This window comes from Hirundo rustica, chromosome 2, assembly GCF_015227805.2.
Source record: "Hirundo rustica isolate bHirRus1 chromosome 2, bHirRus1.pri.v3, whole genome shotgun sequence".
NCBI classification, from domain to species: domain Eukaryota; kingdom Metazoa; phylum Chordata; class Aves; order Passeriformes; family Hirundinidae; genus Hirundo; species Hirundo rustica.
Window position 1 is genome coordinate 38,352,082 of NC_053451.1, and position 23,094 is coordinate 38,375,175.

Genomic DNA, 23,094 nt, shown 5'->3' on the forward strand with positions numbered 1-23,094 from the left:
TGTATTTTCACTAAATGAATTTTTAGCATCCTTGTGTTTGCAAGAGAGTGGTGTTTGGTCATCCACGTCTTCATGTTGTTAGCTCCAGATGAGACTCTTGGATCTCTGGACATCTGTGAGTGGTTCTTTCCTGCATTTCAAATGGCACCAGATGTTCCTGTCTGTGGTGGACAACTGAACCTTGCTTATAAAGGCTTGCCCACTTGCCTTAGGCATGTCTTTCAGTGTGGGCTGGGGGAAGGTGGGCTGGGGGAAGGTTGCCTCTCCCCACGGCCCGTGTATCTTGATGCCTACTCTAGAAGAGACTTCATGTGATTCAAGTGATTCAAGTTAGATGATTTAACTCTGCTTTCTCTCTTACTCCATTTATCTTCCTGTTGGAGGTAGTTTGAACTCACAAGTCCTTCAGACCACACAAATTAAACCAGAAAATAAGTTCAGAATAGAAATATTTAATATTTACATATATCAGTGAGGCCAGTGGTCACACAGTTGGCAGGGCAGAGGGTGTTCCCAGGAGCACACAGACATCCCCAGGGCAGGACAGCCTGGAACAAGCAGATGGCAGCAGCACAGTGCACTTATTTTTCTGTGCTGGAGGTGTGCCAATGGGTATCTATTCCTCTCCTGGTGCTAGCACAGCCAAAGTCTGCTTTATCCCAGAGGTGAGAGTCAAGGAGTCAAAACTAAGGGATGAGGAAAGGTGGGTATTTAGGGACTGTAAAAAGTTCATAGAGCTCTTGTGCTGATGAAGGCATCTCTCTCCACCTGACTACATGTGAATATCCTTATTTCCCTCTGCCTCTTTAACTCTTTTCCTAGTTTGCTGTCTGCTGTATGTGGTTGCACCGTCCACGCTTCACTGCTGGCAATGAACGTGAGCTTTTTAAGCCACCTGGCAGGTTTGGATTCACCTTGTGATGGACTGCAAACTTCAACAAGTCTTATGCTTTCTCCTTTACAGAAGTTGCATTTAAGTTTTGTAAGTTAAATTTCCTGCTTCTAGAGGTGAAACTATGCTCTGAGGTGCATATGCTCCTCATCTAGGCAACTGACATTTTCTTCTCCATTTTATATAAAGGAGAATGTAAAGCATTTTGCATGCTGCATTAGAGGACAGCACAAGCAGTCACATATGTCTGCAATAAACATGTTTAAAGAGCTTGCTCCCATGCTACAGTGCAAAAATATGAACAACTTTGAGGAAACATAAATTAGGAAAAATAGGCTGCAAGGCTTTAAACATATTCTGGTTTTCATACCTGCCTACATGCATTCAGGATGGGTAAAGATTATTTTATGGTTTGGCTGACAGAGGAAAGACAGTTCATGTCCAAGAATTAACCTTTGAGGAAGTCACTGAAATTATGAGTTTTCTGAAATTTCCCAGTCATGAACATTAGCTCAAGATCAAGAACTTGCTCTTGAGTGATGATGGGGAGTTATGCAGTTCGTGGTTGGTATTACTGTTGCTAAAAAACTAAAGCTGATGCAATTTGCTGCCTTCAGATTATATCTTCTATTTATTACTAAGCTGCACATAATTACTACATATATCTTTGTTTATCTTTGGTAAGTTAATTCTTTGATCCGTGTGCTCTATTCTAGAACAGCCCTACAGACCTATGTGGAAGTTAGTGAAATTCTTAGGCAGTTTCATGAAGGCAAAATTGGTGGTGAGGTGCTTGACCTTTTGTTAAACCAGACACTTCTAAACTCTTGCTGCAAACCCTACTGTCTATGTTGACCCAAATGCTCCTCTAAGGCTGCCACAACTCTCAGATTTCCCTGAAGGACCGATTTAGAAGTGCACTGAGCTTTGGCAAGGGGATCTGGCTCTGGGCAGCCAGAAGGAGGCTGAAAACCATGTTCTTCAGTTGCCTCTGCAGTGTCTCAAACACTGGTCGATATATTCTCTGCTCATCCTCATTCAAATCTGTGAGTGCCCCATTTGGAAATTAATAGGAACAGACAGGTGAGCTCACAATGCGATTTGAGGAGGATGGGACATTGTTTATATCAGCTAGAGGGCACCTGCTTCATGCAGCTGATAAATGTATACATTTACAACAGCTCCATTTCCCACATACATGAGAGGGCAAGTGGTGATCTTTTATCTGAGGACTGTTGTGCTTTATACACAAGTACAGCAGCAAGGGCCAGATAGATAAATGTTTTTGCCAGTACCTGAGGTTAAGCAGGTGTGTTTGGAGAGATGAAAATATGGAGTCTCAGACTGAAATGATCTAGCTCTTTTCCACCCTGACTTCTTTATAAAAAAATCATTTTGCCCTGTGAAACACCAGAACTTTTTTTTTGGTTGTCCTCCTATTAATAAAACAGTATAGTGCACTGTCCTTATTGGATGTGAATCAGCAGTTCGGGGCTTGCCTTGACATTCCTTGTAGGTCATTCACATCCCAGAAATATTTGTCTGAAAGACATTTAATGAAACATGATTAATTAATATTCCAGGGGATATCTGACTTACTGCAAATATCCTCTATAATGAAAATAAAAAATGAAAAGGAAGCAACAGTGTTAAATGAAATTTGGAAGATGTTTTCTTCCATTCTGTAAAATACCAATATTGCTATGTTTGACCAATTTAAAACATCCCTACTTTTTTTCTATCACTTACATATGTTGGGGAAGGTCATTTCACTTTATCAAAAAGGCTTCTTAAATAGGAACAGAACCATACAATGAGTATGTCAATATGTCATACTGGTCTGCTGTTTAGAAAAATTTGAGAGCCAGGTTATCCCTGACTGTAATGTGACAGAAAGAGAGTCTGCAAATGCATCTGTACTGCCCAGAGGAGCTTGTCCAGGGACTGTGCAGACCTCTCAGCTCAGGTACCATTGCTAGAGCCTGAAAAATAAAACTGGAAAGAATGTAAAGCACACTTTTATTGCATACCAACCTTTCTTCTCCTCATACATGTGCCACATATGAAGCCAGTGAGTCCATTGATGACTTGAATGAAACAAAGAACAGCTTCAATCACACCGATGGCCAGGAGAATAGAGAAAAGGACGATATTCCAAAGGATAATGTTTTCAGGTTGCTTGCAAATACTCCAAGTCGTCTGGTTAAACAAATAATTGTCTCTGTGATAGAGGAAAATAATTGGCAAGGTATTAGAAAGTAAAAATTTGAGAATGCTTTCTGTGTTCTCTGCATTTTATTTTCTGAACTTGATTGCACAAGATGAGTCTCATATGGTGCTATAATTGGTCAAAGTTGGTGATTCTCCCCAGAATTCCCTTTGCAGAGATGCAATTGATAATTAGGGAAGAGAGCCACATCCCTATTTTGTTGCATGCACAAGAATCTCCTCTTTGTTGTATGGCAAAATTATGTTAATAACTAAAGAGAAAGATCCATAATGGTTTTAAAATACGCCTCTACATTCTCCATTTCTGCTGTGGTATCTCAGCCCAGTCCATTCATTATCTCTACCTCTGGCTTGAAGAGCATGGTTGTCAAGGTTGACTTTAACAATTCAGAGAAGATTTTTGCTTTGCTTTTCACAGGTAGGTAGAGCAAGCAGGCTGAATTCTTGATAATTTAACAGATTAATGTGGCACAGTATGCACAGACATGCACAGAAATGCACAGACATTTCCTTCTGACTCTCTGGTGGGATTCACAGCTCACAGGCGTTTTGAAAGCATGGTGCAAATTGTACAAGGGGCTTGTGGCAAGCACAGCAGATGAAACTCAGGCAATTTGCCCAAGGGCAATTCCTTGGTCAAAGAGATGGCCAGCTGGAATGTGCTGCTCAGAGAAGTGTGAGTTTAGGTGTACTCAGAGTGAACTATCAGTTCATTTTGGAAAAACCCAAGTTCACTTTAAAAACATGGGGAGGAATCAGGGAAAGCAAAATTGGAGGAGCCCCTAAACCATACTCACTCCAGAGTGTCATTCCTGAAAGGGTAGAGGTATTCTCCATCACCTGTATCACACAGAGGACCCCAAATCAGCCCCAGTGAGGAGATGACCACACAATATGCTCCTCCTGCAAATCCCAGCACAGACAGGATCACTGACAGCAGCATCTGAAAGGGAAAAGACCTTCAACACTGTGTACACAGGGGTTTGAGTAGTGTGGAGACCTCACAATGCATGCAAAAGAATTCTCTTTCTTGTCTCTTACTTTCTTACTTTATGCTGAAACTAGTACTGCTACTAAATTTGCGGGAGTAAAAAATATTTTACTTTTTCTGACTGTTGTAGCTGTCCTAGATGTTCAAGAACTTATTCAAAGTGTTATGCTTAAGCTATAATTATGAAAAATCTGGTGAGTTTTCTTTTGAAAGCCATCATGAGGCCATTTCTGGATTGATCTGTTCTGTATCATGTTCCTCGGCATTTCCAACTCTTAACCTTTCTTGTCCCTTACACCAACAGAAAAAAGCAAGCAACTACTAAGCCAGCTATGAAAGGAACAGAAGACACATTAATTGTTTTTGCTAATTGATGGAATGCAAAAAAGCCTTTCTTATTGCTGCTTTCCCTAATTTTGCAACATCATGACATGTGATTACCACTTCTCATGTTGAGAAATCTAATTGTGTTGCATGTGGCAACTAACCAACAGTGACTTCAAATTGTATGTAATGCACTCATGTTTTACATCAGCCACTCCCACAGAAATGTTACCTTTACTTCATTCTGGGGTAGTTTTCTAGTAATGAATGGGATGTATCCAGTTGCTGTTTGTCTATAGAAACAAAAATCCCAGGGTGCTACTGGTGATGCATCTGGGGCAGGCTTCTCAATAATCTTGTTAAGGGTCAGTGTTTGTGGTTGTTCACAACTCTGCCAAGTGAGGGAAGAAACTCCATAGCAGACTGGTAGAGCCAGGGGAAGACCCGGGGCAGGGAGAAGGCAGCAGCCTGCCTTAAAGTCAGGGCAGTGGCATGACCAAGGACGCACATACAAAATACTCGTATCCATGACTCAGGTTTGAAGCTAAATATCTCAAGTCTCATAATTCCCTGTTGCCAGCAAGCAAAAGGCGGGCAGAAACCTTCCCCTAGTCCCAGTTGTTCCACACACCACTGCACTACAGAGTCAAATGGAAATATCCAGCATCCATGCCAGAGTTTTTTGCTTTGAAAAGACTATTCACTGTCTGAACACATTCAAGCTGGTGAATACAGTTTCCAGCTCGCAAGCTGAATGCTTTCTGTAGAACCTTGCATGATGCTGGTGTGTGAATCGGGTAAATTTTTGTGCTGTTTTGCCTCCAAAGCAATCCTTGAGTTAAATATTGTTGGGATTTCTCATGAGATTTTTTTTAATCATAAATGATTACCAACACAGTCTTTTCTTGCAAAGCTGGATATTCTTTCTTTAGTCTTCATCTGCTTGTTGGCTGAATTGCCTCTTAGCAGAGCTCCATTCTCAGCAAAATGTAGGTAATTTAGTCTATTGTCCTGGACCAAAACTGTGCCTGGGTTGTAGCTGATGCACTGCCTCTCACAGTAAGATCACCAACCATGCCTTGTGGTGAAGGTGCGTGACTGATACTCTCTTTGAAACTCCCACCTATTCTGAATCACTTTTCTCCACTTGTTTTCTCATTTATTTCAACTGTGCATTCTGCTTCTCTGTTGAAGGATCTTAATTATGTTAACATTTCGTTTTAGTACAGCATAGCAGTACAGGGCATCCCAAAGATAATTATGAAGAAAAAGTCAAATGGCCTTTTGGTATTACTATGCTTTATGATAGCAGTTAGTACTAGTAGTACTTGTCAGTGCTATCTGATGACTGTGCTCTGTCACACTGTTGTCTCATTTGGAATCTGTTGACTGTATGACTAGCCTCATCCCAGCTATTTCCCTGACTGTGTACAAGATCATCTAGACAGAGACTTTACTTGTCAGAAAGAGAAGTCCAAAGTTGCTGCAGCTGTTAGACTGGCTCTCCTCAGCATTTTCTAGACATGCGGGGGCATTTCCCCATTTTATCTAGTGATCTGGAGACTTTTCTGGAGGCTTGCCTCATCTGTGAAAATCCAAGAATTTTATTAACCATTTCATCATCTCAAACTTTCAACATTTTCCCTAGTTGTATTTCTCATTGAAATATTTAATTTCCTCATTTGTGTCCTTAATTGCAACAGGAGGCCTAAGCTGGGATGCTTGAGTGTGTTGAAATTTGTTTCCCATGATGTTGACCTGTTCTGTACGCCTGAAAGGGTTTTGCTGATCATTTTTGCTGACTTTCCCTGTTTTATCCTTCACACAATTGAATTGTCCATGGTGAGCTGATGAAGACTCTTAGAATTCATTCTTTGAATGTTTGCATCAGCTACTTTGGTGAAGTTACCAAGTTCCTCCTGTCCCAGCTTGTGCTGTTCTTTATTACCCTGGTTCTTGTTCCATACACATTTCTTTCTTCTCTGTTTCTTTGTCTGGTAGTGGGTTTTGTTGCTGTTGTTTGGGGTTTGGTTTTGGTGTGGTTTTTTTGGTTTGGTTTGGTTTGGTTTTTTGGTTTTTTGGGGGGGGGTTTTATGGAATTGTTATTCTGTCTGGTTATCAGGGCATCTTTGCTTAGATTTGTTTGTCTGGAAAGCTGCTATGGCTATTCTTGTTCTACTAGTAACTCTTAAGGAAGACTTAGAAATACTGGAGTATATGTTTGCTGATGCAATGAGAGAAGCTGTATTTTGGGTGGGCCTTTTTCCTCATCACGTCAGTGCAGTGGATGATTTCAGATGTGTACGTGCTAAGCTGCAAGGCGCTGAAGCTTTCTAAATCTATTACTTTCCAAATTCATTACTCCATAGTGCAAGGACAAGAAGCCATTGCTGTATGTTTGTAAGTAATAATTTAAAGTTGATTAATGGAAAAACTTAATGTAGCACATAATCACCATGAAGTGGAAAACTCACTAAAGTGAAAAAAAAAAAAAAGTTTGAGAAACATAGTTTATTACTGTTGAAGATACTTTGGCAGTATGTAAAGGCTTTGATGAAGTCTGAAACTATTAAATCAGGAATTGCGCAAAATAGAATAGAACAGAGTCCCTGCCCTGAGGAAAATGTTATGTTTTGATTGAACAATAATTCTGATCAGTAATAATGCTTTCATGTTTGGTTTTTTAATTTTCTTTTTACTATGACAAGTGATTCTGCAATTCTGAGTATTCAGTGTAAGTTATCATTTTATACCTAAGATCTCCAAAGCAGAAATGTGCCCAAACTAGCCTTTGGATTTACCAAGACTCTTGAGTAGTTCCACGAGGGCTATTTCTCTGCCAGTAGGGGGAAGTAGTTCGGGACGGGTCCATCCAGACCTACCTCCCAAGGAGCTCTGGCACTTTGGAAGGTTGCTGATACTGTGAATGTTTGAACCAATCCCAGGAGTCCTCTGCTGTCCAGGGCCTCACACCATACCCTGCCTTGTATATACAGCTCTTATAGTCAGGACATCTGAGCACCCCTGCTATGGATGTCTGCATTTTCTTCCACTCTCCACAAAGCAAAATTTGCCTGAAGTTTCTTCCCTTGAAGAAGCAGACCGTCAGCCTTCAGATCTCCCTGCAACACTCATCTCTTTTTGAACGTTTGGAAATCCCTCTTCCCCAGGAGCTGTGCAGGGTAAACTTGTTTTTAGTTTTGTTCACAGCCACTTACGCTTTGCTCATCTCCTCATCTCATTCCTACTTTGATCCACAGTCTGTTTAAAGCATAGGGGGTAGAGCTTCACCCTTTCCACCTCACAGAGGTGTATGACTCCAGAAAGGTGTGTGTTCAAAGAGACAGCACTTTCATACATAGACTGTCCTCACTGACCCTATTTTCCAGTGTGGTTTGGGCAGTTTCATCATTTGGCCATCAGCTACTTTGTGATATGGTTTAGGGCATGGTGGTATTCATTTGAAGGCTGGGCTTCATGAACCTGGAGTTTTTTTCCAACCTTAATGTTTCTGTGATTCTCCTGATTCTGCAAAATTTCACAGTGCATAATCAAATTATGTTCTTAACATCTATTTTATTCCTCCATAACAGCAAATAAAGAAGAGGAGGAACAGCTTATAGGTAACTTATCCCAGTGATGGGAAGGTGCAGATAGGGTATCTGGCCCTGATGTACTGCTGCTAGGAATGGCTCAGACAGTGAAAGAGGAGGGGGAGAACAGAGGATCACGGTGGGTCTGTGGATGTAGGCTGCTGGATGACACTGTGCTACTACCTGTGTTGTTGGGCTGGGGAGTGAACCCAGCCGGCCTGGGGAAGTTTGACTCTTGGCTCAGTGATGTTTAAGGCTGGGATGATGGATGGAGAAGAAACACCTGAGATGTTGTGTGAAGTCAGCCCAGTTCAGCTGGATTTCCCCTCATGACTTACCAGATTCGGTGAGTGCAGGAACCACTGCAGCGGCTGCTTTTCATCACTGCTTTCTACATCACTCAAAATCAAGCAAAGCAGCTGGCTCAGACACTGTTTGCAGGGTGCCTAGGATCTCACCCCAGCTCTGCAACTGGTCTGTTTGGCCATTGTAAGCAACCTGTTTGTGCATATGACATTTGGTAAAATCAATGTAATGGCCAGGGATGTGCTTGCTAACATCCTAACAAAGAATGTTATTTTGGTATTGTGAATAATGAATTAATTTAAGTAAAATGTTTTAAAGAAGCAAAGGCTTTCTCATGGATCAGACTGAATATTAATTGAAGAGTACAGAAGAGACATGCTTTATTGCATGGAATCTCTCATTCCAGGCTGCTTCTGGGAAGGATGCATCTCAAAAAAATTTCTAAGTCAGTTTATTCTTGCCAAAAATGATAGCCACACAGAAATCTGTGCCCACAGCTTGAGGGTGAATGGAGTTGCTTTTATAACATGTTGCTTTATAATTTCCTTAATAATCATGGAAGAAAATCTCTTTGGCCTTTCTTTAGATGTTAGAGACCCTAAATTGCATTTTCACATTTCACATGCGTAACATTTGGGCGCTTGTGAGCTACTGGTCAGAACTGCAGGAAGCAGTGCTGGCTCCTCAGTGCCAGGTGCAGCAGCTCATGCTTTTGGCATGGATCTGCAAACAGGGGACCTGTGTATCCCTACAGAGAAAAGCAGGGATGAACCTGTGGAAACACAGATTGCCATGGAAGGGTATAGCAGAAACAGGAAGCAGGAGGAACAGGCAGCTGTCTCAGTCTTTAGGATTGCTTTGAGCAGGAGAAGCTGGAGCCACTTTTTTCTTTATATGATGTACTCCCCTTTGCCCTCAGCATTGTGCCTAGGGGCTCCAGCACCGGCCCTGGCTGATTTCCCTCCTTTCAGCAGCTGCAACATCATAACGTTCTTGTTGGCTAACTGAGCTCTCAGCCCCAGCCCAGGGACGCTGCAGATCAAGCTCCTATTCTACGTTTCCCTGACATGGCTGCTGACAGTGGCGTGTTGGTTTGTCACTGCACTTTTCCACCTGCTGAGCAGCCGTTTAAAGCGTTATTGCATAAACTCTCTAGTGCCATTCCAACACATAAATATCCACTTACCCCACATCTGTTAGCGCAACATCCTGCTCCACCTGCTCCCAGCATCATGAATGCCGGCAAAATGACCTGTAAGGAAAGCACAGGCTGAATTGGTGTGCAGCACTTCTGCAGGGGTGGTTTTTAAATTCTAAGAGCTTGGACATCATGTTCCTCAAATGTAAGTCACCTTCTGACTCTTCTCTAGGTGTTAGACCTGCTGAAGAGTTACTCAGAAATAAGTGTGCGATTACAGCTAGAGCTGTTTGGCAAGTTGCTGATACATTAACTCTGATTGTTGAAGCTATACAGCTTTTTACAGGGTATCAAAAGGTTCAGCACAGTATTGCTGGGAATTTTTGTTTGGAAAAAATGCGTTGGTTTTGAGAAAATTTAATTTCTGCCCAGAAAACATACATAGGTGGACTAAGAATTATGTCAGTTTAAACTTCCTGAGCATTCTGCTCTGGATTATAATTAGGAAATCAGCCTTGAGCTTCCTGAAATAGATCTGATTTTGGATTTTGGGGGTTTCTTTGGGGTTTGGTTGGTGGTGTTTTTGTGTGGGTTTTTTTTGTTTGTTTGTTTGTTTGTTTTTTGTTGTTGTTGTTTCGTTTTGTTTTGTTTTTTGGTGGTTTTTTTGGTGCTAAACTTCTGGAAAACCTACAAGATGCACTTCAGTCAATATGGAACTTCCAGTTCACATCAACTTTCTCCATGGTAATTATCAGATGGAGCTGGACCAACACAACACAGTCAGTAACTATCTATGGCTCAGGATATAATGCTGTCTTACAGACACTCTGGAGTTAGGAAAAGTTGCCTTTAGTTTGGTAGCCAGAGGGCAAGAAAGCTTTTGTGGGTCTGGCTGTGCAGCCAGCACACTCCCACTGCCTTGTCTCTACACACCAGTGCTAGTTAAAGCATCTCAAAGAGCAGCACAAGTAAAGAAGCATTTAAGAAAGTAGGAAATGGTTACCATAAAGTTAATGAAAGAAGGAGAACCCAAATCAAGCAGTCAAACAAACAAAAAAGGTAAAAACTGTAAAAACAGCCTGACTAGATGCTGGCAAGATTTTTTTCTCATGTAGGGCAGGAAGAGTAGAATGTCCATGATGAACAAAATCTATGCTGGCAAGATTTTTTTCTCATGTAGGGCAGGAAGAGTAGAATGTCCATGATGAACAAAATCTATGGAATTTATGTGTGTAGTGTGAATATCTCTGTTGAACAGTGTGGGACAGTGTTACGAAACTTGCTTAGATTTGTAGCCTTCTAAATATTTTCCAAAGGATTTATTTTCTGATGCCTTTTATGCATACCCCAAAGGCATGCAGCACCTACAGTTGTGGCTGGACCGCATCTGGAAGCCTGCAGAAGTAGAGCATAGAGGTTAAAAAGGTACTTCTCTTCCTGCAAAGCAATCCGCTCTTGAATAATAACAAATGGTCCCCACGGCAGCCTGAGCCCCAGTGTTCTACTGTCTGGCACTCAGAAGAGTTAATACCTCTGCCCATCAAACCAACACTCCTTTTCCTCCAGGGCTGTGGTTTTTCTTTTAAGGTTTCCCATCTAAGCAGCAAACACTTTTCTGTCGTATATTAGCCTGGCTCAGGATGAAGGGTTCGCTTGGCCGCTTTCTTTTTATGCAGTGCCTGGTTATAAACACCTGCCTTTTGACATGAGAATGAGATTTTGCTGGGTTTGGCTGTTGTCAGTAAAACAAGAGCTGTGTGTGAGCCATGGCTCAGTCAGGCATTTCCCTGTGTTGCATACAGGCTTTCCATGAGGAAAGATGTTACTACGACACATAGAGCCAGTCTTTACTCTCTTTACATCCTAAATATTTGAAATAAGGAAATTGAGATGTTTTCCTGTCATATAATTTCCATTAGAGATTCAGCAGAGGAGGAGGAAAGGGTGGAGCTGGCTACTCAGCCAAAGAGTGCGCTGATGATCTACGTATCAGTCTACAGAAGAAGTTCCTGGGTGGAGGGAGGTTTACTGGCTCACAGAGCTAAGCCAGGCTGTTCTGAAGTTTCTCCCACAGTCTTGACTCTGGAGGCTGCATCCAGGTTGTGGGGAGATTCACCAAGATCAGGCAACCTGTTGGCACGACTTGCCTCAGTTTCCTTTGGGAGGAAGTTAAATGCATGGGGGAATGTATTGCACCTTCATCTTTCCTCACTGTAGTGTCAGGATATGGACGAGACTTGAGTCATGGGACATCCTGTCCCTTGTTTTAACTCCTTAGGACATTAATAAGGCAATCTTCATTTTCCCATGCTTCCAGCACCTGGAAGATGGAGCTGATGATAATGCTTTCTTTGCCCTTACCTGTGGGCATTTCTCATGCTGTTTTCTGGAAAACGTGTACACTCAACAGCATTGTTTGTGGATCAATAATTACTCCTAATGCCATGTTTTGAAGGTCAATGCAAATTTTTCCTCTCCTCTGACGAGCTGTTCTCATTTTTGATGTATGTGGTGCTGGCCACAGGCAAGTCTATGTGGAAGCCTTAAAAGAAGGCACATTTCCAATGAGTCGATGACGCTCTCATGTCTAACATCTGCCTTTCCTTTCATTGAACGCCAATGACTCCTGGGCTTGCAGTGATACGAATTTTCCACAAGGTTTCTCATGTAGTTCCACTTCTTCCTTCTACAAACTCATGCTTATGTTCAAGCTTAGCATGAGTAATAGGCCCAAGTGGTAGCCACAAAAAGAAGAAGACAAGCTGCTGGTGGCGAACAATTTATTGAATGATCTTATACCATGTCTCTGCTTTGGGAAAAGCAGAGTGTGAATCCACTGCAGGCTTTCCATAGACTTAAGCAGCAGCTCATCAGAGTCTGACTGTGAATGAGATTTATTTTTTTCTAAGTGAATTGTTCTTAAACATTCTTTTAATTTTTGGCCAGCTCTGTGCCACTTTGCTAACCTCCCAGTACTGGTCGTATGCATGTTACTTGCTCAGCTTTTTAACTGCACTTGCGTAGATAATTGAAAGAGCACAAAGGGAGCAGGCTTTCTGGTGAACTGGAAAGATAAGTATTCCCCAACATATGACTTTCGAGCCATGGGTATTCACATAAAAGTGATCTTTCCTGAGACCTGGAATGGAGAACTAGTTATAGAAGAACACATTCAAACCAGATCCAACCCAAAAGAAGGTGGGTGGGAGTGTGGGAACAGGAGGTATTTAGCTTACTAAGCCATTTGCAACTCCATATTTGTAAAGTGTTAGCTGGGTCTCGAAATAACACCTGCTGAAACATGTTTTAATTTTTCCCTTAATGTTTTTGTGAATTGAGGGTACATAAAATCAGCTAGAGGAGTAACATGAGAGTGCAGACAATAGTGAAAACTCACCACTTCCAGCTGAGCTTAGGACCTCAGCTTTGCTTTCACTTTTGGAGGATGAACCCTCATGTAACTCTTCTCCACAGTGAGCAGTCAGGCTTAGTGCTTCTTTCTAACTTGGAGTCCTGATATTTATTTTGGGAATGTTTTGTATTTCTTTGACGAGGCATGTTTTTTACCTTAAATGCATTTTCTCAGTTACATACCCAACTTCTCATTTAAGCTGTTCACATGTTTATGCAAGACACATTTTTATGACCTTCTTTTAATACGGAGGTTTTCTTGGCCCCAAGTTTAAAACAAAACAAAACTCACGAGAAACATTCATCTCTTACCAGTATCCCAGCTCCCAGAATGCCATGGAAAAACCAGACCAAATCTGTTATCTCACTGAGCTGCAGTACTTGTCCATTGGGGAAGTACAGGAGAATGTTGGAGACAATGGCGCATACTGCCAGTGGGAAGAGGGTGATCCCAATGCACTTCGAACACTTCCCTGTGCACATGGCAACTTCTGCTCAGGAAAGATAAAGGGAGGTTTGGATTACTGCAGGGCAGGGAGCACTGGATTTCAGCAGTTTTATTCTTTAATGAAAGTAGAATCAATTTTGTAGAAAGAAATGTCCCAGGTAAGACTTACACAGATAAGTTCCCTTCAGAGAATTTATTTAAAATTGAATCATTCAAAGCTGGGATGTTTAATTGAATTTATTTAAAATTGTAGGACTAAAACTGTGTTGGTAGGAAATTACCAGAGAGTTTCATTTTAGTTGATAATGGACAATTGTCTGTTCATTGAGAATATCAGTAACAAAACCATGACCCCACAAACAGATACCTGGGCTGGCAGTCAGGGCTAAGACCTTGAGTGGAAGACGGAGTGGATGCAACTGGGTTTTCTGGGACCACTGTCTTGGGAAGCTGATTTGAAATCTCTTGCACTGAAGGTCTAGAAGAGCAGGAAGTAGCTACCAAGTGAATAGATACCATGTGAATGTTCAACCCTGCCTTGGCACTGGGACAAGCAGGGAAGCCTCCCAGGGGTACCTACCAGCTGCATTTCCTCTATTTCAGTCAAAAATACACCCTAAGCAAGAGTCGGAGAAATATTTATTACTCTTTACTGAGACATGGTTATTCTGCACAAAAGGATAGATAAGACTGTGGATGACAGGCCTGTTTAGCACCCACCCTAAAATATCTGAAAACCTGCAATCTTGTCTAATTCTGTGTCTGTTTGCTAAGGGCAGATCAAAAAGCCATCCCGTCTCATTTTCAGAGATCTGTCATAACATACAGTAGCTTAGTAGTTCATAGCATTCAGGTCCTTTTTTTTAATATCAAAGAATCAACATAAAGGAAGCACTGGTTGAGAGAGATCTCTGCAGGTGTCCAGTCCGACCTCCTGGTGAAAGCAGGACTACCACCAACACTAGGTCATACCCCCAACACTAGGTCACTGTGTCAGCCACGGCTTTGTGCAGCTGAGCTTTAAAAACCCCCAAGGATGGAGCCACCACTGGACCTCTGGGTCACCTTTTGCAGGGTTGACCTAATCTCTTGATGGAAAAGTGTTTTCTCATGTCCAGTCTGAATCTCCAAAGCTGTAAACAGGGCTGTTGCTCCTCATTATATCCTCTCACACCACTCCATCACCTCTGTCATGCCCCAGTTTTTCGTAGGCCGTTATTAGACCCCTCTTCACCAAAGTCTACAACCTCAGCTCACACTGCACCCATGTTGTGATCTACAGCCAGAGAGAAAACCTGATCAGTACAAAAGTGGATCCACAGATACATCTCCATGTCAGTTTGGAAATTTCAGACTACTGAGTCAGAGGTTATTGAACTTGCATACTACTTTCAACTTTATGTCACAAAATGATCACAACTTCTTCATGATGTTTTATCATAACTTCATTCCACTTCAAGGCTTTCAAAAGCATAAAAGTATAAAATGTGCATGAAAATGCAAAATATCAAGCTGTGGATTTCTGTCCTCAGAGAGAACTGTCAGTTTATGACAAAAAGGGCTTGGCTCTCCTCTGAGTAAGTCACCAAATGCAAGAGAAGGAAAAGGACATGGACACACACCATTTCATGCACATGCAGATGCCTTTGCTTGTTATGTGCAAACAGTTTTTGGAGTAACTGAGACAGTCTGTTACCCTGTTTTTTCTGAGTTTCTTATAGCTTTTTTAATTTTTATAAAATGGAGTCAGATCTTTTTAGTTACTGTACAATATTAGAAGCAGTTCTACCTTTTTCCCACATATGTAACATAAACAAATCCTTTGTTTTTCATTCTCTGTCCTTTGTTTGCATATTTCTAAACTGAAAACAATTGTAACTGACAGCTGGTTTAGCCACTTAGCTGAAAGGTGAAAAACCCCAAAAGCCAATCTTCTGCTAGACCCACAAATGTATAAAAAGTAAGAAATAAACAAAGAAGCTCTCTCTCGGCCTAGATTCAGCCTTGAGCCGGATCAGAAGAACCTCTGCGCTGGGAAATCTCTATCCGTGTGACTGCTTTGTGAGTCTCGGTAATAAGAGTCAACAGTGAAATGTCCCTCAATTTACTCATGTACATTGGCTAATCTAGAAAGTTTTGTAACAAAGATTGCTGTGGAGAAAGTATTAAGCAGGCTAGGAACACCAATCAAGGTTGGGTTCCCAAGCAAGAAAAAGACCCTGGTGAAAGGTAGCTTGAAGCCATTTGAGAAAGCCAGAGAGGCTAAACCAGACTTTGGTGACAGAATGAAGACAATGAAGAGGCAAGGTAAGATATCAGGTGAGATGTCCTCAGACCTCTTCAACTGAAAAGGAAAAGAGAAAGACTTTATGGAGTGTGATTATATTGCTGTGAAGCAGCTGTGGCTGCCAGAGACTTCTGAGTTTGCACTTCTGTACAAAAAATTTGCATAATTCTCTGCTGCTATGAGTTCAACAAGAGCACTGTGCTCACATGCCTTTTCTTCTGAGCACTTGGCAGTCATGTCAAGCTTTATAATCCATCTGTAAAATAAGCTAACTGGCATTAAACTATTCCAGATGAGATAATTTTTAACAGAGATACTTCTATGTTTATGGTCATCTCTTGTTTACACAGTGCTCAAAATTTGGCAAAGCATTTTGCAAGCCTCTGAAAGAAGCCGTAACTCAAAGAGATAAAAATCTAAACAGAACAACAATGTGCAAGTGAAAGATGAAGTGAAGAATGGGAATGCAGGAAAATGGAAAAAATACTGGACATTTCACCCATCTTTCAGATACCCAATGTCCAGGTTATTTTTTTACACTGACTCTTGCCTGTCTGCTTTCCTATCTCATTCCAGCTTTAGCTTTTCCATTTGTTTGCCCAACTTCACCTACTTCCCCTCCCCAGAGAGAAGCAAACAAGCACAGGCACAGCCTAGCCTCCTTCTACAAAAGCTAAGCCTTGTAGTTGAGCTATAAATTCTCTTCTGCATCTTTCGTACATCGCTGGAGGGCCCAATTCTTGTACGGCACAAAGCAACCTGACGCTGCTTTGGCTGGAAGGGCTGGGGGTTCCAGCGCATTCTCTCTGACCTATCTCCATACCACTTCAAACTGCAGGGAGAACTTACCTAAACAACAATCACCAGACCTAGTGAGAGCCTCCACCACCAGAATCAATGCCGCTTTGCCACCTGGGCACATCAGAGGATCTGCATGTGTTATTAAAGCTTAGGAAAACACTGCGATTTGCCAGAAGCACTTAAAACACTTTATTGATTCACCAAACAAAAGCACACTCTACAGCTTCATTAAGCAAGGTGGCTAGCGCAAGCTTCTAATTTTTAGTGAGGTTTTCAGAAAGTTTTGCTTTTTAATTCTAAAGTAAGCATGTAAATACTTTTGCTTACCTTCAGAACAGGGCTAAGATGGCCTCCAGAGTTCCCCACAGCTGGCTTCAGGCTTTCCAGCTCCTCTCTCCTGGAGTGTGGCTGTCTGCGCGAGGCACAGTGATGTTTTTGGGTGACGGCCTCTATTAAACAAATAGCTGTTTCTCTCTGAGAATGAGGAAATACCCCAAGTTATCCCTGGTTGGCCGGCATGAGGCTGGCGTGTCACCCACGGTTATTGATTATTTTAAGGCAGTGTTCCAATGGTCAATGCCTCAGCCCCTGGGACACGTGGATCGGAGCAGCCGAGACCTTTTTGCAGCTGTAACCATTTCAACTGTGTGGAGTCTGGCAGAAGAAGAAAGGCAGGAGATGGCAGGGGAACAATGAGTACCTGGCAGAAAATGTGGTTGGAGCACGAGGTGGTGGCACAGCAAAGTCTGGCCATTGGTGTGGTGTCACCTTCTGTACACCAGGCTGTGGCTGCTAAAATTCAGTACTGGCTGTGCTCCAAAGCATGCTCTTGGGAGAGTTAGGTGAGGAGAATGGGGATGGGAGGAGAAGAAGACTCACAGTAAGACAGGAGAAAAAGGAGAAAGGACAAACAGGCTGGGGACAAAAGAGATGTGAACAAGGGAGGGAGCAAGGAAACAAAAAACTACACTACTCCAAGGAGGAGAGTGTGGGAATATGGAAGAGAAACTGAAAATTTGCTTTGGCAGTGGAGAAAATAGAGGTAGAAGAGACAGCAGGGATGGGCCAAGAAATGTAAAACACAATGAAGAGTATTAAGACATTAAAATTGAACTGGGAGAAGACTCATACTGAGGATAAAGGGAGTTTCTTTTGTAGAAAATGTGAGATAATAATAACTGTAAAATATGTCCAAACTTTAAACTGTAGAAATATATCTTTTACTCGTTAGGTCAGATTTGGCCCCAGTTGTACTCGGAATATACCCAGATCCCTCCCTTCAACTAAAAACTTCCCCTCTCTGACAAGCATGTGCATCCTCACCTTACACCTTCATCCTCTAAACTTGGTAGGAAAGATTGGTTGTGAATGGTAGAATTCATCTTACGTGACCTTGGGCGTAGATGTCAAAACCTAGGCTTGTGCTTATTTCTTGTGAGAGAAACAGACACTTCTAAGGAAAAGAGTCACAAGATCTATTTAAGGAATTACTGTAGGGTTACAGTAAATCATTAATGGTAAAAGAATCTTGCTGCTTGTTCAGATCTAGATGTCAGAATCTGTTGTCAGATGAATCACATCCGTGAGGACTACCAGCATGGAAGAGTGACTGCAAAAGCACCAGGAATTCAGTCCCTGGTTGCATATTTAATATAATTAATAATATCAAATTATCGCTGACTCTCAGCGAGTGAAAATCTTGAGTGATCTCAGAGGGATCTCAGGCAAAGAACCTTCATTAAAATGCACATGTTAACAAGGAGGAAAACGGAACTAACCCACTGAATCCAATGCCCCAAACTTCAACTGACGTCAGCAACAACAGCCTTTATCCATGTCTTTTGTGGCAGTATTTCAACCCCAAGGGAAAGGGACAAAATAAGCTGTAGAGTTTGGTTTATAATTGTAAAAGTGTTTAAGGTTTGTTCTCACCCCATGGGCAGGCACAGCTGCAGGGTGGACAGCTGGAAGTCAATGGAGGGGTGAGAGGCAGGAGTGATAATAAACTGATCTCCTTTGGATGCGTAAGGGAGTCCACATCGCTTTGTCCCCCATTGCTATGATCATACATTCATTGTCATACAATCTTCAGACAGGACAAAGGCATCAGGTCTAGTGGCATTCAAAGCAGTTAAAAAACTACCTTTCAAACAACTTCAAAGACCATCAGCAATTTGCACTGACAGCTGGAACAACTGGAGGCACCTGCCAGCTCCTGTAGAGACTTAAGGAGCAAATGAGGGAACTTCATAATGATACTTGGAGATGAACCCTGCCCCTGAATCTCATATCCTGGTTGCTTGAAATTTTTATAGACTTTAATTCCATAATATCTCTCAGGCACCACCTTTCCCATCTTCACATACCCAACAACCTAAACTGTTTTGGGCAAGTTCAGTGTTTTCATCTACATTTATATAACACTTATGTGCTCAGGGGTTTAACCAAAGACTCGTGCTTCTAGTCACTACAGAAAAAATAAAATACTAGTTAGCTATATTGAACTCTATTCTCTTATGGATTCAAGAATATCTTTAGATGTGCTCATTACTGAGTAGGATCTACATGCAGTCCTTGATGAGTTCTGTACTAAGTACTGCTCATTGTGAGGCATAGGAAGAATGCTAAAAAGAAGAACATTAAAAAAAAGGCATCCTGACTCCTACCTGTTTTTCTAAAGCAACAGACTCACCCAAAAGAAATGAAAGCAAGCAAGCTCTAAAACACTTAGAAACACTGAGCTTTGTCTGTGAAGTGTTTAGCGGCTAAGCTGAGTGTATATGATTGTGTACATCTATTTTGCCTCCTGCAATATTGACTTTTAAGGCAATGAAAACATTTTGTGTTCCACTGATCAATGCCTCCTGATTATATTGGCTCACTGTGCACCAGCTCTGATCCTCTTTTTGTTTCTACCCTTTTAGCTATAAATTCTTTATTAATTTTCCAGTTACATATGGTAGCATGAGAATGGAGAGAGGAGCTATATATATGCAAAATCTCGTTCATCATGATAGGAATGAAAACAGTTCCAGCCCCACAATTTCCCTGAGTGCTGCAGTGTGAGAAACTGAAGAATCACGGCCCTGTGCAGGTTTTTGAAGGGCATATCTGACTGCCCACTTACTCTGTTAATTGATCAGCCCCATTTAGAGTGTGGCTGCTGTGCACTAAAGAAAAATGGCCTTTCTGTTGTTGGTATGATGTAGAAAAAGGAGCAAGGCAGCTCTGCTCCCATCTATTCTTGTACAAAACTTGCGTGATTGCTCTGAAGTCACAGCTTTATTCTGAGTACACAGTGACACTCTGCTCAATTTAGTTTATTCCATTTTGACACAAATTATTTCTTGCTGCTGTTTCCTGAGACATTTTGCTGCTTATCTTCCCTTCAAGTGAGGGAAAGGGAGGTTGATTTTCCTGAGATCAGACTGCTGTTAGGAAATTTAACTGCTATTAAGAAGCTTTTTCTGAGATGAGCTAGCTCTGAGAAGGTCTATGTGCTTGGGCATTGCAGGTAACCTGGCCTGAAGTGCCAGCTGGGCCCCTGCTTCTCCTGCAGCAGGTGCCCAGCTGAATCTGCTGCCTGTATCCAGGAGCATGCAGATGCTCTTTTAAGGTGGAAGTAAGAAGATGGAAATGGCACTACCAGTATTATTCAGGTTTTCCTTTATCTGGAGTATTCAAGACCCACATGACCCAGGTCACAAAGAGCTCATTTCTTGGCAAGAGTATTGAAAAATCTGAGAAATAGCTCAGTACAAAAAGGCTCTTGACTTGAATCAGATCAGAGACAGACAGAAAACTACTTTTAATGGCTAAGTGGTGCAAGTTAAGGTTTTTATATTAAGGATACCTATGAGTATGAAGAGGTGGAATGAAGTTATTATGGATAAATTTTGAAATAGGCTCTCTGCACTCTTCGGGAGTGTATTCACTGCATTGCACCATCCTGCTCTGATGTGGTCCCAACACCCAGCATATGCTGGACATGCACTTCGCAGCAACAACGGTCACATGGCTGGATCTTTCCTGCTCTTCTCTTTTACCTATTTTTCATTTTCCCCCTCTTCTTTCTTTTCTCTTGTCTCTTCTCTTATGCATAATCCCCTTTCCTAGATACTTAGACTCTGCTCCCTGAGATGACACCCTGCTAAGCACACTTTTCCCCCTGCAATGGCAGCACGCACATCATTGCCCCTAGGGACACTTGCACCACTACCAAGAGACGGTCCTTTGGGAATAAACCCCATCATTATCAGTTACTCTGTGACCCCAGGGCACCCCTGTGTGGCACAGCCAACCCTCTGCAGAAGCACCTTCTGGGGTGAGGAGCATGGTCCTGAGACAACACCCAGTGAGCTCTGCCCATCCAACAAAGCATTATCCATTGCTTGCTTGTGCGTACGTATGTTCATCTCATTTATAACAAAGCTTGTTTTATTTAATTACCTGAGTGGTTTGCCCAGGGCCAGCACTGTACCAATCCCAATGTTTACTAAAATAGCAATGAACTATGACCTGTGGCCAAGGGTTGTTTGTACTCCCAACACAGAACAACACTGTCACTATCCAATATTAAAATAATTAGAGGTTTGTGCTTTCATTTTGCTGGTTTCATGCAACCCTTTTTCTGGTTTTTGCTGAAAGGCATTTCTCATCCATATGTTTTGACAATGGGGTTTGCACAAGAATGTGCTTAGGAAAAGGGTGAATTAGGAGCTAAAAGTAATACTGACTGGAAAATACCCCTATTTACCTGAGCAAACAGGAGAAACCTTACTAGTGATCCTTCTTCTCCCTTCCTCTCTTGCCCTGAACTACCCCAGGTTTCTTAGGAAGTCTTCAATAATGAAGAAGAAATATTGGGAATATGCTGAAGATTTATGTGGTTTGTCAAAAAATGCTCATTGTGTTTTTTATAGATGTTTGACACCGCCAGGAGGGAAGCTTTCTGTAGTCTAGAGTGCTGGTTTTGGTCAGACAGAGATGCAGTTTTTCCAGGTAAATTGAAAGAGATTACAAATTTCCTTGCAAAGCTGAGGCATCTTGGGCAGTGACTCCCACCAGAATGAAAGAGGAGGGCAACACCCAGGAGGTCAGAAGTACCATTAAAGTGTTTTGTTATTGCAAGGGGCACTGTCCTCTTGTTCACCCACTCCATCTGGTTTTGTGCCAAAAGAAAAAAAAAGGGAAAATCAATACTAGCTCTGTGTGCGTAGTTGTGATGTTTTGAACACGCTCATGAGGCCAGGTTTGTAGCAAGAGTTACTGCTTGCTAGTAGAAGTACATACTACTGCCTGTACAGTACAGTACAGTACTTACTACTGCCTGTTTCAGAGAAATGAATGTATGTGGATAAAATGGATAAGCCTTTGGAAATACAGCTCGTTTTCAGATTCTGAGGGTTTGGTTTTTTTTTTCCAGCTGGTGCTGACTGGTTGAAGACAGGACAATCCATCCCCTTCCTGACTCCAAAGTTGTTAGTTGTTTGCATCCATTGTGGGACAGGATAGTATTTAAAATCTCCACATACATAGCAGAAGGCCTTGAGGCAATTAAGCCAGTAATTCCCTAAGTGGGAAGTGCTTTCAGGCATTTCTTAGCATTGCATGGGTTTCTGAAAGGGATCCCCTGCTTTCACAGACAAACACATCCCAAATTTTCCCAGAAATTAAGCAATCTTCATATTCAAATTATTTATTCTCGACTGTTTTTATATCCACTGAAAGGCAGATTCAAAGCTTTTTTGTGGGTGAGGAAATGTTGAGGAAAGTGGGCTGCAGGCATTTTTTTGGTGTGTAAAATTAGGCAGTTCAAGGTCCTTTCTGAAAAGTGGTGAACTGTCTGTCTCCATCCTTGGAAAAATAAAATCTCCAGTCCTGGAAATAGTCAAAAGCCATCTGGTCCAGGGTAGCCAGCTCCAGGTAGCTCTGCCCAAGCCAGCATGAGGAAGATATCTGAAAACTGGACTGAAAAAAAGAAAACCAAACCATCTGGAGTATGCTCTTGTCATTCTTTGGTAGTGTAATCCATTTTTTACATTAAGTGTGGGCCTGAACTGGGCTAAGGGCAAGACCTTCATTAACTCTGCGATGCTGGCAAGACTCCAGAGGCTGGGAGAGAGGCAAGAGCACCGGCAAGTGATAAGAGGGAAGATACTGGGTGGAAACAGGATCGTAAAAGAGGTAGGTGAGAGATGAAGTCACATGTTACCAAAATAAAAGCCTGGAGGACCTTCTCCAGGGGCCACATCTCACCCTGTGCAATTCCAGGGCTTCCTGGCTCTGTGGTTCCCCTGCAAATGGCACAGAAGGACAATGACCCATGATGTTGATGGCCATTGGGAGCTTGGAGGAGTCCAGGCATGAAATACAGCCCTGGAAAGCAGAAGCAGTGTTATGGAAGACAGCTGGTTCAGCATTTTAAACCTATTTTTAATATCCTTGAGATGTTTAATGAGATGAGGCATTTCCCTATGATCTCCAAGAAATACAGCTGCCTTTTCCTTGGAAGAATTGATTTTTGAGAGAGACTGGGATTCTTTTAAGGATATTTCAATAGTTTAATTAAAGCACGGTCTGGTGATGTCTTCCATCAGGCATCCTCATCCCATGATAAATTAGAAAAAAAAATCCTGGACTGGACGTTTTTACTTGGGAAAAAGCAAACAAGA

General features: G+C 42.0%; 1 protein-coding gene across 1 annotated transcript; it reads right to left on the reverse strand.

The window, feature by feature from the left end:
• Positions 1 to 2,362: 2,362 nt before the first annotated feature.
• Positions 2,363 to 13,367, reverse strand: LOC120748689 (transmembrane 4 L6 family member 1-like). The gene is made up of 5 exons (XM_040055327.2): positions 13,197 to 13,367; positions 9,522 to 9,587; positions 3,919 to 4,064; positions 2,927 to 3,113; positions 2,363 to 2,434 (listed from the first exon to the last, which is right to left on the reverse strand). Exons 1-5 carry the CDS (start codon positions 13,365 to 13,367, stop codon positions 2,414 to 2,416), a joined length of 591 nt encoding a protein of 196 aa, XP_039911261.1. The 3' UTR covers positions 2,363 to 2,413.
• Between the last annotated feature and the right edge of the window lie 9,727 nt (positions 13,368 to 23,094).

Bases quoted from the DNA above. Each gene is read 5' to 3' on its own strand.
- LOC120748689 (XM_040055327.2), bottom strand. From the start codon at position 13,367: ATGTGCACAGGGAAGTGTTCGAAGTGCATTGGGATCACCCTCTTCCCA. The intron at 9,588-13,196 runs GTAAGAGATGAA...CTTTCCTTACAG, and splicing joins TTCTGGGAGCTGGGATACTG to GTCATTTTGCCGGCATTCAT. The intron at 3,114-3,918 runs GTGAGTATGGTT...CCTCTATCACAG, and splicing joins TTCAGGAATGACACTCTGGA to AGACAATTATTTGTTTAACC.